At 36.2% G+C, this 12,169-nt stretch overlaps 1 protein-coding gene across 1 annotated transcript in view; it reads right to left on the bottom strand.

Moving 5' to 3' along the window:
* Window positions 1-279: 279 nt before the first annotated feature.
* LOC118204232 (uncharacterized) overlaps window positions 280-12,169 on the bottom strand; it is a 39,613-nt gene continuing 27,723 nt past the window's right edge. The window contains exons 3-4 of the mRNA XM_035376559.2: window positions 5,422-5,769; window positions 280-508 (exon numbers count right to left, since the gene is read on the bottom strand). Coding sequence (XP_035232450.2) covers window positions 324-508; window positions 5,422-5,769 — 533 coding nt within the window. The 3' untranslated portion in view covers window positions 280-323. The remainder of the gene's footprint in view (window positions 509-5,421; window positions 5,770-12,169) is intronic.

Raw genomic sequence — 12,169 nt, 5'->3', positions numbered from 1 at the left:
TAAATTTTTGTTCATTTTTCATCGGACTTGTGCATTCATTTCATAACGAACCCGTACGCACGCAACAATATTTTGTAAATCTTGTAAAATAAAAAAAAAAAAAAAAAAAAAATGATTTTATACCCACAGTTGCCAAACTTCATTGCAAAAATCCCTGCCATCAAATTTATTTCTGGTAAACGTTTTTTAATGGGAAAAGTTTTATTGCATAATAATGCAAGCAGAATTACAAAACCACGTGTATATTGCAGAAAAGAATATGAATTACAAAGTTTCAAATTATTTATGTATAATTCTTAAACATATTTTATTTCGTAAAAGAACTATTTGAACAGCGAAGTTTGTAGCAATACGAATAGTGCAATTGTTGAAATATTGAACATGATATTCCAAAACAGAAATCTTCTGGGTGAGGAACTCGCCATTTTTTCAACTAAATTTTTTTTCGAAAATTCGTTTTTCGTTAATATTTCAGATTCTTCTCGAAAAGGTATCTTCTGGCCTGGCTCTGCAAAAGAGAAAATTTTATTGATTAATTAATTATGAAAGTCACAGCATTTATATTGAAATTTATGTAATATTAATATTCAAAAATCTTTTTAAACATTCTTTCTGAAAATGATCTTGTGAAGCAAAAGATAATGTTTATTGAACCTTTACGGGAAAAGTAGCTGGGCACAATAATTTCTTAGCCCTTAGTTGTGCTCATCCGCGGACAACGGGTAAGACATTGAAGACTGGTAATTCCCACTTAAACAAATCCTGGTGAATGACCTGCCTGCCTGGTTTGTAGTTTTGCTCGCATGGAATGAAACAGGATGGTTGCATGAGCGTCTTCGTGGTTTCCGTCATATGTTAGGTGAATGCGAGCCCAATTCTATATAAAAATTGTCCTTGAAAACATCCCTCCTGTTAGGCAGATAGTGCTGGCGTACTTTGATGCAATCTAAATAATCCTATTCAATGCAACGCATTTGTAACTAAAATAAAATCCTGTTTTCCATTAAGCTCACTACGAAAGTGTCCCTCTGTTTAGGTAGGTAATTCTTGTTTGCTTTGTCGCGATCTTAATTCCGAGCACCTATTTTTTAAACTTCCCATTTAATGAATTCATATTTTGTCAATTTTTAAGATAACAGAGAGTTAAGTTAATTGATTATAAAAGCACACGAGGAAAAGAAAGGAATCCTCCCTAAGAAAAGCAATGCTTTCGAAACGAACATTTCGAGAAAAATCTGAAATATCATTTACATCGCATGGTTAGAATACCAAGAAAGCATCCATAAAACCGGTCTGCTGGGATTTGAATCCTAGTTGAATTAATATTGTTCAGAAGTCTTATCCACGTGGGGCCCACCAGCGGCCAAGCGGTAACTGTAAAGTCACTGAACACTGGTAGTTCGGTCCGAGGTTTGAATCCCGCGAACGGGTTGGCTGCATGGGCGTTTTTGTGGTTTTCCCCATGTGTAACATGTATACGAGCCAATTTCAATTAGAAAGTCCTCCACGAAGGCATCCCTCCCCTTAGGCAGATAGCCCTCGAGGCTTTGCCATAATCACACACACACACTTATCCACGTGGCCACTGGTAGACCCAATAATGGTAGCCTAGTAATAATCCGCTAAGTCGGGCCCGCTATTAGCCAAAATCCATTAGTATACCTCCATCATTCTATTGACGGGTTTGGGCAAAGAAATATATTTTCGAGGCTAGTTAAATAATAACACAGATCTTTGATTTTCGGAGGGCATTTACTATCTAAGATTATTATTCTTCGCAGCTTGATTCTATCTTCATATTACCGTGCTAAATAAAAAGCCAAGTAAATTCTTTCGAAGTTATACCGAGTTCTCATTTTAACACTTTCTTGGTGCATATTGCATTTTTTTTTTTTTTTGTCTGCATCTTATATACACTTTCGTTGCGTGATAAATGAAACACTCGTTATCTTTTGACCAAATGCACGGATGGAGATCGCAGATTGCTTCTTGTTTTATATCTTGGCAAAACTAGTAAACGCATGACGCAAAATGCAGTAAGAATTAACATGAGACGAATAAGTGTTGTCCGATAATGTTCCGCGCGGGGGTAACCGAAAAAAAGGTCATAATACAGATATGCGTTCTCTTTAACTGGTATTAGTTAACGTTGAAATTAAAAGAGGCCATCATCACCTTCTTTTAGAGGGAAAAGGGAGAACGGTTTAAAAATGAAATCTCTCCTAAAGAATCTGGATTAGCTTCTAGGACTGCCGAGATGCTCACGGGAAAAGAGTCTGGCTTGGTATCATCAGTGAAACCTGCCATAACTACATTATTTCGTCTCAGTTTTCCAGTTTCTAAATCTGTAATAGCAGATACCGACCTGCATAAATATCGAAAAAAACTTCCCATATAAAATGCTCCTTTTTTCTTCTGTAAGTTCTTCACAATTCGGAAAAAGCAGATTCAGATGTATTAGTTACCATTTAAAAACCTGACTAAAATCAGTGGAAAAAGTTGAGTTTATTGCTTTGCAGATGCGTTGCTCAAATTTAATTTAGATTTCTTGATTTAGATTTCTTGCTTCGAAAACACTATTTTCACAGACGCATTAGCATTACGGTTTGGGAAGCACAGAAAATGATTTTTGTCGCCCTCCAGACTCGAACCAGTGTCTTTCAGTTGCGAGCAGGATGTACTCTCTATTATTTACACTATAAAGAACACAAGGAAAATACGATAATTTACGCCACAAATATTCCGCATAGCCTGACCGGCTTATTACTATAATGCCACTGGTGCACTTAAGTGATTCTGCGTATACATTTCCCAGCGGAAAATCTGAATTGAGGTATACGATAATTTCTTACGCTCTGCCTCACTTAAAGGGCGAGTGAAGAAAGGCATGTGACTATTACATTTTTTCGAAATGCGAGAAATCGCAGTTGTGCTCTCCCGAAGATTCTCAAGCTCAGATTTCCCAACTGTAGCTGGATGTGTTTACTATTTACACCACAAAAGTATGCATGGGAAATGCTCCATCTCTTTACACAGATAATTAATTAACTATATTGTCATATGAAAGTCCTGTGAGTAGGTAGTAAATATCCTTGGTCGTTAAACTTTATGTTTAATTTTTACCAGGTATAATGTAAGTACGAACCAGTTCTCCAAGAAAAATATCCACAAAGATACTTTCTTGTTTCATGCAGATAATCCTCGCATATTTTATAATATTTAGTTAAATAAATAAGCGAACATTAATCATTCATTTTTTAAAGATTAAGAGTGAATATAAAGGGAACGTCTATAATTTAGACAACTCACACACAATAAAGAATCCTTAATATATTCATTTAGGTTTACTAAATACACGTTGCTAATTGTCTGCAGCCTAGGACACAGTGAACGTTTTTGAGCTCTCAAGGAGTTCTTATTATACTATACAAGGACGCAGCACCAATGATCAGTACACCGACATCGCTTTATCTTGTTAAAAAAAAACTGATTTGTGCACCACATGACTTTCTTGTACGGAATATTCAATTATACGCATTTTTTCTAGCATTTCATTTAAACTTTTTGGATTGAATTAAATCTACTTCGCCAATTGCGCATAACCCACAATAGAATAAAGACACTCTTTAAAATTCAATATATTTGTTTACCATAGCGACACTCTGGCCCTAGGTTCCCTTAACAGCGCTACGTTTCAATCATTTTTTAACTATGTCTATGTCTTATCACTTAGTAAGAGGCAATCGACCATTAACGGCCTTTACCAATATATTATACTTGACTTTTAAATGCGTGAAAAATCGAGTAAGTTGTGTCCAATAATATGGAAGTACTTGTGCTCATGCTGTGATAGAACTCAGAGATTACTCTCGACGGAGTCTCCTGTGCCGCCGTCCCAAGAATGAGTAAACTTTGAACAAATGAAGTGCTCGTGTGGCGCCATCTATTAGAAGGGATGGAAAGCACTTTATTGACTAGAGCTCTGGTGGAGCCATCTCTTGCAGGATGTATTGTAAGGCATTTTTAAAATTTCATAAAAATTATTCTTCTTATTTTTTAATTCTGAATGCACAAAATATATATCATGTTAAGAATTATCTAATCGTTGCCACATGTTCTATTCAAATACTATAATAAATCTAAAACGATGTGTAAAAGAAATTAAGGAAAGAACGACACAAAAAAAAAAAAAAAAAAGAAAAGGGGGGGGGAAGAAAAGAAACAGTTTTTCACAGACGATTCAGTATTTCTCATTCAATTAATTCAGTTCTCACTACGCAACAAGGCAAAAATACATAAAAACTCAAAATGTCTGTATTGAAAATCATGAAGTAAATCTTAAACACTTATTTCCTCTAATAAATTCCAGATGGATTAAGCGTGATTTAATTCGCAATAATAAAAGAAGATGTTATCTTTGTTATTGCGAAGCTTTCAACTTTCTCTAGAGTCAACTTTCTCTAGAATGGCAACAAATCTACTATTCTGTTGTTTCAAATGTAAACAAGCAACGGCCGACATGGCAAAAATTATTAGGCTTAGCGGCACTTAAACAAGTTTTAAACTGTTAATAATTCTAAAAATATTGCATACGGATTTACTAAAAGCATAAAAACATTAACTGGAAGATAAGAACAGCATAATTCGATCATTTTTAAAGCAAAAAATGCACAATTTACAATTTTATAAGAATAAAGAAACAGATCACTGAGCCGAGTAACAGAGTGGATGTATATATACATATATTTATTTACTTTTGGTGCGGCCGATTGCAACGAAAATACTGGGTGTACATCTACATGTTATAGCAGTCCTGTATACAAAATTGCAACGTTCTGAGGCTACTCGTTTTCGAATTATGCGAGATAAACACGTACGTACGCACAGATGCCACTAAAAATTCTCTTCAGAATTCATTTTTAATTAGTTTTACAATTTTTTTGGGAAAAGAGTCCTTTATTCTGTCCTTACGTACATATGTCAAGTAAAAACATCGTTAAATTGCATTCGATAGCGGTGAAAACGGATATTTGCGTTGAAATATGATGCCTGAAACTTTTTGCGATTACAATACTTCCTTTTTACTTCGTACAAGGAAGTAAAAATGATCCGATAGGCACGTTGTCTTCCATGCCGGAACTGGTATAAGAACGAGACGGTACCGGGAGGAGAGTGGCATACCATGCAGAAACCGAGGACATTGAAAGTACGAAAACAATTCAAAGGCTCAAAAAATTAACAAGGGACTGGAGCACTTTGGTCATGGCCTCTCCTGCTTAGCAATCATTTTCATGAAAAGCTTCATGGCGTCATTTTTCAAAGCCGCGACAAGCAAAAAATGTAATCATCTAGCATTTTTATTAAAATAATTTTAAAAGCGTGGATGGTAAAAATAAAAAATACTCTTTAACGACAACTTACTCAGGATGTATAGCTTGACAAAAGGAGAGAAATAACTACAATTCTGAGGATTCACCAACGAATAGAATTCGCAGGTATAAATGCCTTCATCCTTAGCTGTTAAGTGATGTAATTTCAGACGTGCATAATAATTACTGAAAGCAAAGTCTATTCTCTCGCGATATTTCTCTCCGATTAAGCTAGGTAATTTAGGATGAAAGGAATATGAAAAAACCAATCTGTGGATTGGATTTTGACTTTGGTCTTCCTTCGTCCAAACAAGTGCTGTAAGTTGATCACAGAAAGGCCCGGCTGTGCAGTTCAGTTCTACAGATTTCCCGATAAAACCGTAGATGACTTTTGTTGAACCTGTAGAGAATAATAAAAACCTGATTAATGAGTGGAATATTCGTCATGAAAAACGATATAAAGGACTAAGAAAACACTAATATGCATCCATCCTCCGATCTGATGGCAATACTACAGACAACATTCCCTTTTAACCCAAAATCATCGCTAATCCGAGGACAGCTAAGAAAGTGCAGCAAAGAGCAATAACCCACGTTGTAATTAAGACAAAATATACTATGAACGATTTACCTGTATCAAGTAAATTAATTTGCAGAGTTAGTTTAAGTAATTATGTAAATTAAATGAGAATTCAAAACAAAATGAACATGCTATAAATAACAGAAGAAACTTTATTAGAAACGAAAAATACTCCGTTTATAACTGGCATCAACGTATAAGTTTCTTTTTCTTTTCCTTTTTGTATTTCTCGTACAGAGACCACCATAAACCACGTACGGCCTAAGAATTAATTTTCAAACTGAATAAATACTACAGCTGCACCTGTAAAAGAAAGAAACAATATACATATAATATATACTTCCAGGCATCGGCTAAGGCCTGGCCGGACTGAAGACAGTCATTAAAAAAAGGCATATTCATAAATATGGCTATTAAAATTCTCTATCATAGGTTACATTTTATGTTATGTAACTGTCTGTACTATTTAGTGTTCATTTAGCATTTTTTATAGTATAAATTAGCAGTATCATAAATACAGCAGAACATTCCAAATATTATTAACATTATATACTCTCAAGGTTAGTTTTACGCGTTTTCATGTACTATTTGGCATCACAATATATTATTCCGATTACTTTATGCTTGTTTACATTATGCTGCAATCTGCAATTTTTAATACATCTTTTGGAATATTAAAAACTTATTAAAATGAATAACAATTAGCCATTTTCGCGCGCACTCAACATACATAACAATATTTTTGAATAACATTCATAATCTATTCGAACATCTCTGTTACATAGTATGATGCTCAATACGAATATTACAGTTCATACAATTAATTCAGCATAACCCAATGGCAGAGATAAGTTATAATATCCATCGCATTAAATACTATTTAAGATAATTCACCAAAGCACAAGCAGGATAGTGCATTACAGTATTGCACCATGCTGTGTATGAAACACAGTTTTAAGTAGTGTTTCATATGTAAAACACGTATCACATGCCTTAAAATGCAGCATATACTCAATATAGCTTTATTGAAGCAACAAGTTTTGTCGGAAACAGTTTGGCTTACTTTTATAGTTTATAAAATTAAATTTTCTATCGTTTCAAATTGATAAAATAAACTTATCTTGAACAAAGTCCGGTTAATCCGCAACATGGCTAACGAGAGGTGATTGTAAATTAATCGAAAGGTACTTTCATTTCCGTGGGTTTTGCCCAGCTAGGGTACAGCCCAGCTCAGAAGAGTCGCACGTTAATGGTACCTGCACCTCAGTTTTTGACCTTTTTGTGTTAATTTAATATACAGCCCTTTTGCATTTTTCCGTTATTCTATCATTTTTAAACTTCTTTCACATCATGCTTTCTTCAGACACATAGCTTGGTTCATAATTATATCTAACGATTGTTCTTTCGAAACTGTACTATAACTATGGTCCCTAAGAAGAAAATGGTTGAAAAGGAAAGCAGTAAGAAAAAAAAAATAATTACGAAAGAAATTAATTGTTTCTTATAATTAATAGATAAAGGAAGCAGAATTCATTATCACGTTCAATAATTTTTAGTTTCAACTCTGAGGACTCCGTCATTGCCTCTCACTACCAACAGTCCGTGGACGGAATCTCCTTTCTCTTGAAAGTGTTTCCTTTGCTCTAAATTCCACAAAAATGTTTCGGCGATAGTTTTTTCTTCTACTGTTAGGGTATCCGAAGCATACGAGGGTTTCTTTAGGTTTTATTAGCAAAGCGTAGAACCCAGCAGAATACTCGAACTATTTTATAAATACTCGAAAAAGGCTTGTACCACTCGGTATCTTTTAATTTTATACTCAAATTGACAATCACTCCCCTTTTAATTTCTGCTGCAACAGAATTTTCGTCTGGAGTAAACTAATTATTGAGATCTCTTTCATAATCTTTAGCGATCTAACCCTCCTTTTGCGACTTAGATCTGTCAATTTGTCGGTGGTCAGCACCTCACCATATTCTTCCATTAAATCTTGAATATTGGCCTGATTCCCCTCCCATACACTTACTAAGAACACAATTACTCTCAAAACTTTGGATAATCGTTCTTTTCGATTCCCCGCACAGCGTCCATCCCAGTTTAGTATTTATGGCTGTCAAACCACCCTCAAGCTGAATTACTTCACCAGTAAGTATTTGCCCATAAATATCACTCCCTATGAGGATTTCTATTTCCGGTGACCCTCACCCAGATCTGAAATCCAAATTCGGTGTCTTTTTAATTCCTTCACTAACGGTCCTTTAGGTATGCGTGGTATACCTCCACAAATGGTATTTTGATCCAGAAAACTAAATTGGTACACTGCTTTTTCCAACCGGGCTTATAGAATATCTCTTGTGAAATTTTGACTCAGTCCTTGTTCCCCCAAATAACGCACGAGTTAAATTCTCAGAAGCTTTTTAGATTTAAAGCTTCAACTGTGAATTTTAAAACGTAAGATCGTTGAGATCCACAATCCAAGAGGCACCTGACCACCTACTTTACAGTGCCTACAACTATTTCAACCATTAACGTCATAAGAGTGACTTCATTCATACCTAAGGGAGAGGACATTGTAATTTGTACCGTTACTGACTCTTTTCGCTTTCTCTTATTGTCAGCATTATTTTCTGATACCTCCGGGCACAAAATTATAGGGCGACATCGCCTACACAAATAGCATTGATTAATCTGTGGACACTGCGTAAGGATCTTTATTTTGTTTTAAAACTGTACTATCTTTTCTTATTTTTTCCACTTCCGACCAGAATTTAATGTGTTAACTTGTTTATGCAAATTGTACTTGCTAACGGCCAAGTATTTAAGTTGTGGCTTTTTGCCAAGAGTTAGAGAGAGGGGAAGTGAGCCGTCTTGCCACTGCATTCTTACGAGTTTTTAATCAGTTGCTGCTTGCTTTTAAGGCCAGAGGCTTCGTCCTCTTGATATTTAAAACGTATTGTAGTTTCCGCAGTTTGCGTACTACCTACGTAACCTTTTAAAAAGGTCAGTCTCAGTGTTAGGCATTTGTAAACTAACTCAAAGTTAGCTTTTAGTTAGAATTTTAGTTAGTAGTTTTATATTTTTTTACGTTCAGACCACAAGTGGTTGGTCTCTGTATCCCGAAGTACGGGAGCACCTGTATCTTATAGAGAATAAAGGGTTCAGTACACGCTTTCTGCTGGTGTTGTCTATTCCACACATACTTAAACATGGCTTTAGTAAACTTCCTGCTACTATTCAGGACGTAGCATGTTTCCAAAGCAAGTCAAAAGACATACAATTGCTGACAGTGGCGCCCAAAGAAGAAGAATCTTGGCTGAGTTTTAAGAAGAATCTGAGGTGCCTGCAGCAGCGGCTTAGAATCCAGAAATGTCAGCTGCCACTCTAGAACGATTCGGATACATCGCCCAGACCATGTGGGCATCGATGAAACCATAAGCAAGCTTTGATGGATATACACCTGTGAATCACTTTTTGGAAACGTTAGATGACCACTTCATGCTGTATCCAGTCCATGAGTTCCAGAAAGTCACCTTAGCTACCAGTGCTTTGAGGGGTCAAGCGCTTAATTGGTTCAAGGGCATTGGAAAAATTTCTTGGGCTAACTGGGAACTCCCACCTACACTTACGAAAATTTCAAGACTGCCTTAGTAAAGGCCTATCCTGTCCTAAAGAATCGTACGAAATTAGAAGCGGAACTCTTCAGCACATATCAGCAAAGAGTTGAAGATCTGTTAAGTTTTATTTTACGGAAAATAAAATTATTTAAGCTTTTGTACGGAAGCCGGCCGGATCCTGAAATAATACAAGGTATTTTGCCTAGGTTACTTTCTCAAGTGCAAGACTTTATTGAATTAAGGAATCCCACGCCTTGGATAAGTTGTTCGAGCTTGCAGTCCAGTTTGAATGCAGAAGAACGGCGGACATTGAAAGAAGACGCCAGTACGAGCAACGAAGCCAATTTGGTACGCCAAGACCACAGCAGAGGCAAGATCACGGCTACGGAAGCAAGTCGAATGAGTCGTCAAAGAAACCTGAGTATTCAAAAGCAATCGGCGAACGTCAACAATTCAATAATAAGTCAGAAAAAAGTTTGAAGGCCAGCGGAAAAGAAGAAAGGTCTGAGAAACAAGAAAGGAGATTTAAACTGAAACAGATTTCTGCTGACGGGAGTGTGTGGAAGTCCGAAGGCCAAGAAAATCCCTCTTCTTTCAAGTTCAATACAGTGAGTGTAAAAAATTTGGTTCTTTCGAAGATTGAAGGATGGGTGAACAATATTCCAGCCATCGCACTCCTGGACACAGGCGCGCAGTGTTCCTGCGTGGCAGATTTTTTTAGGAAATACTTTCGTAAATATAAAATATATAATTCGGATAATACGATGGTGCTAGCTGCCCAGGGGGGACGATGTAAATGCATAGGTAAAGTACCACTCTACGTACGTATTAAGGAGGAGCAGGTAAAAGTTATGTTCTTTATCTTAAGAAATCTGCAAGCACACATTATTTTAGGGATAGGCTTTCTTTCAGAGGCCGAAGCAACGCTTGATTTCATCCAAGCGTCCCTTAAGCTGACCATGAAACCAGTGCTGAAAGTAAAAACGGAACTCCCTACATTAAATCGCCACCACCTGCCTATGGGAGCGCAAGAAAAAATTCGCCAAGTGGCAAGTGAATTTTCTACTTTATTCAGTGATAGTCCCAAATTTACGCAAGTTACAAATCATGAAATCGACACAGGAGATTCACTGCCAGTTCACCAGAAGCCATATCGTTATGATAAGACTAAAGAAAAAATTATAGAGTGGCACATTCGAGACATGCTAAGTAAAAAAGGTCATAACGCCCATCTCAAGTAGTTATGCCAACCCGATTGTTCTATGTAAGAAAATAACGATTATCCGGTTACACACCCAAAACGGTGGCATTTCGCAATTGACTATCGCAAATTGAACAGCGTTACTAAATATCCGGTATATGTTTTAACTATTATTGGAGAAATTTTAAGGAACATAACTTCTACAAAGTATATGGCTACGTTAGATTTAACATCGGAATACTTCCAAATAGGCGTAAAGCCTGAAGATGTGCCTAAGACCGCTTTTATAACTAAGTCTGGCACCTATGCATTCTTGCATATGCCGTTTGGCTTTTCAGGGGCACCGACAACACTTCAGCGATGTCTGGACATTGTGTTAAGACCCGTCCTAGGAAAAAACACTTTTATATATTTAGACGATATCATTACTACTAGTGATAATTTGGATCAACATATAAAAGATTTGAGAGAGGTGTTTTCATTATTAAATGAGGCCTGTCTAAAGGTTAATGCTGAAAAGTATATATTCGCAGCCACTGAATTACGATATTTGGGGTATAAAAGTTCTCAGAAAGGAATCGGAACGGATAAATCAAAAATAATTGCAATTCGAATCTATCCGCCGCCAAAATACGCGAAGAAGCTGTCTTCTTTTCTAGGACTTTGTTCATATTCTAGGTCCTTTATAAAAGACTTTGCAACTATTGCTGAGCCACTGTTAAAACTAAAAAGGAAAAATGCCAGATTCTCGTGGACAGCCGAAGCCAATAGTGCTTTTGAAAAGTTAAAACAAGCGTTAACACAAGCCTCTCTTTTGAAATTTCCTGAGAACGACGAGGATTTAAAAATTTCGGCGGAGGCCTTGGATTATGCTGCAGGAGCAGTACTTTCCCCAAAAAAAGCAGCCCATTGCATTTTTTAGTCGTTTTTAGCCGTGGCACAAGTTAGTGGTTTCACTGTAGGCGGTAGTGTTGAACACTTGTATATAGACCCGCACGTATTTCGTGTTTCTCTTTACAACACATGTCAGAGAGCACGAGGACATATTTAAATAATGGTATGAATGAAATAAGAATAGAGTTTTAAAAGAAAAATATACGTGTTTATGTTATTTGCTATTTGATGTTTAACGTTTCATTAAACATTAGTTTTCCTTCCAGATCTCTGGAAGGAACCAAATTCAACTAAGAAAAACTCCTGTTTATAGATGCAGTACAGATGAAAAGTAATTGTCCAAGAAGCTGAGCATATAAAAACGACTTTTTAATTTCTAGGATAGATAGTCTTTAGTGAGGAGTTTTTGTAAAAGATTGGCCTCACGTTAGACTTAGGATCTAGAACTAAAAGTTTTCAACAAACTCGTTTAGACCTCACTTTCAAAATAATTAACTCTGGCAGGAAGTAT

This window comes from Stegodyphus dumicola, chromosome 9 (genome assembly GCF_044657685.1).
Source record: "Stegodyphus dumicola isolate Sdum_Otavi_A_Nest chromosome 9, ASM4465768v1".
Classification (NCBI taxonomy): Eukaryota; Metazoa; Arthropoda; class Arachnida; order Araneae; family Eresidae; genus Stegodyphus; species Stegodyphus dumicola.
Note: the sequence above shows the minus strand (reverse complement) of the source record. Positions and strands in the feature narration are given on the sequence as shown.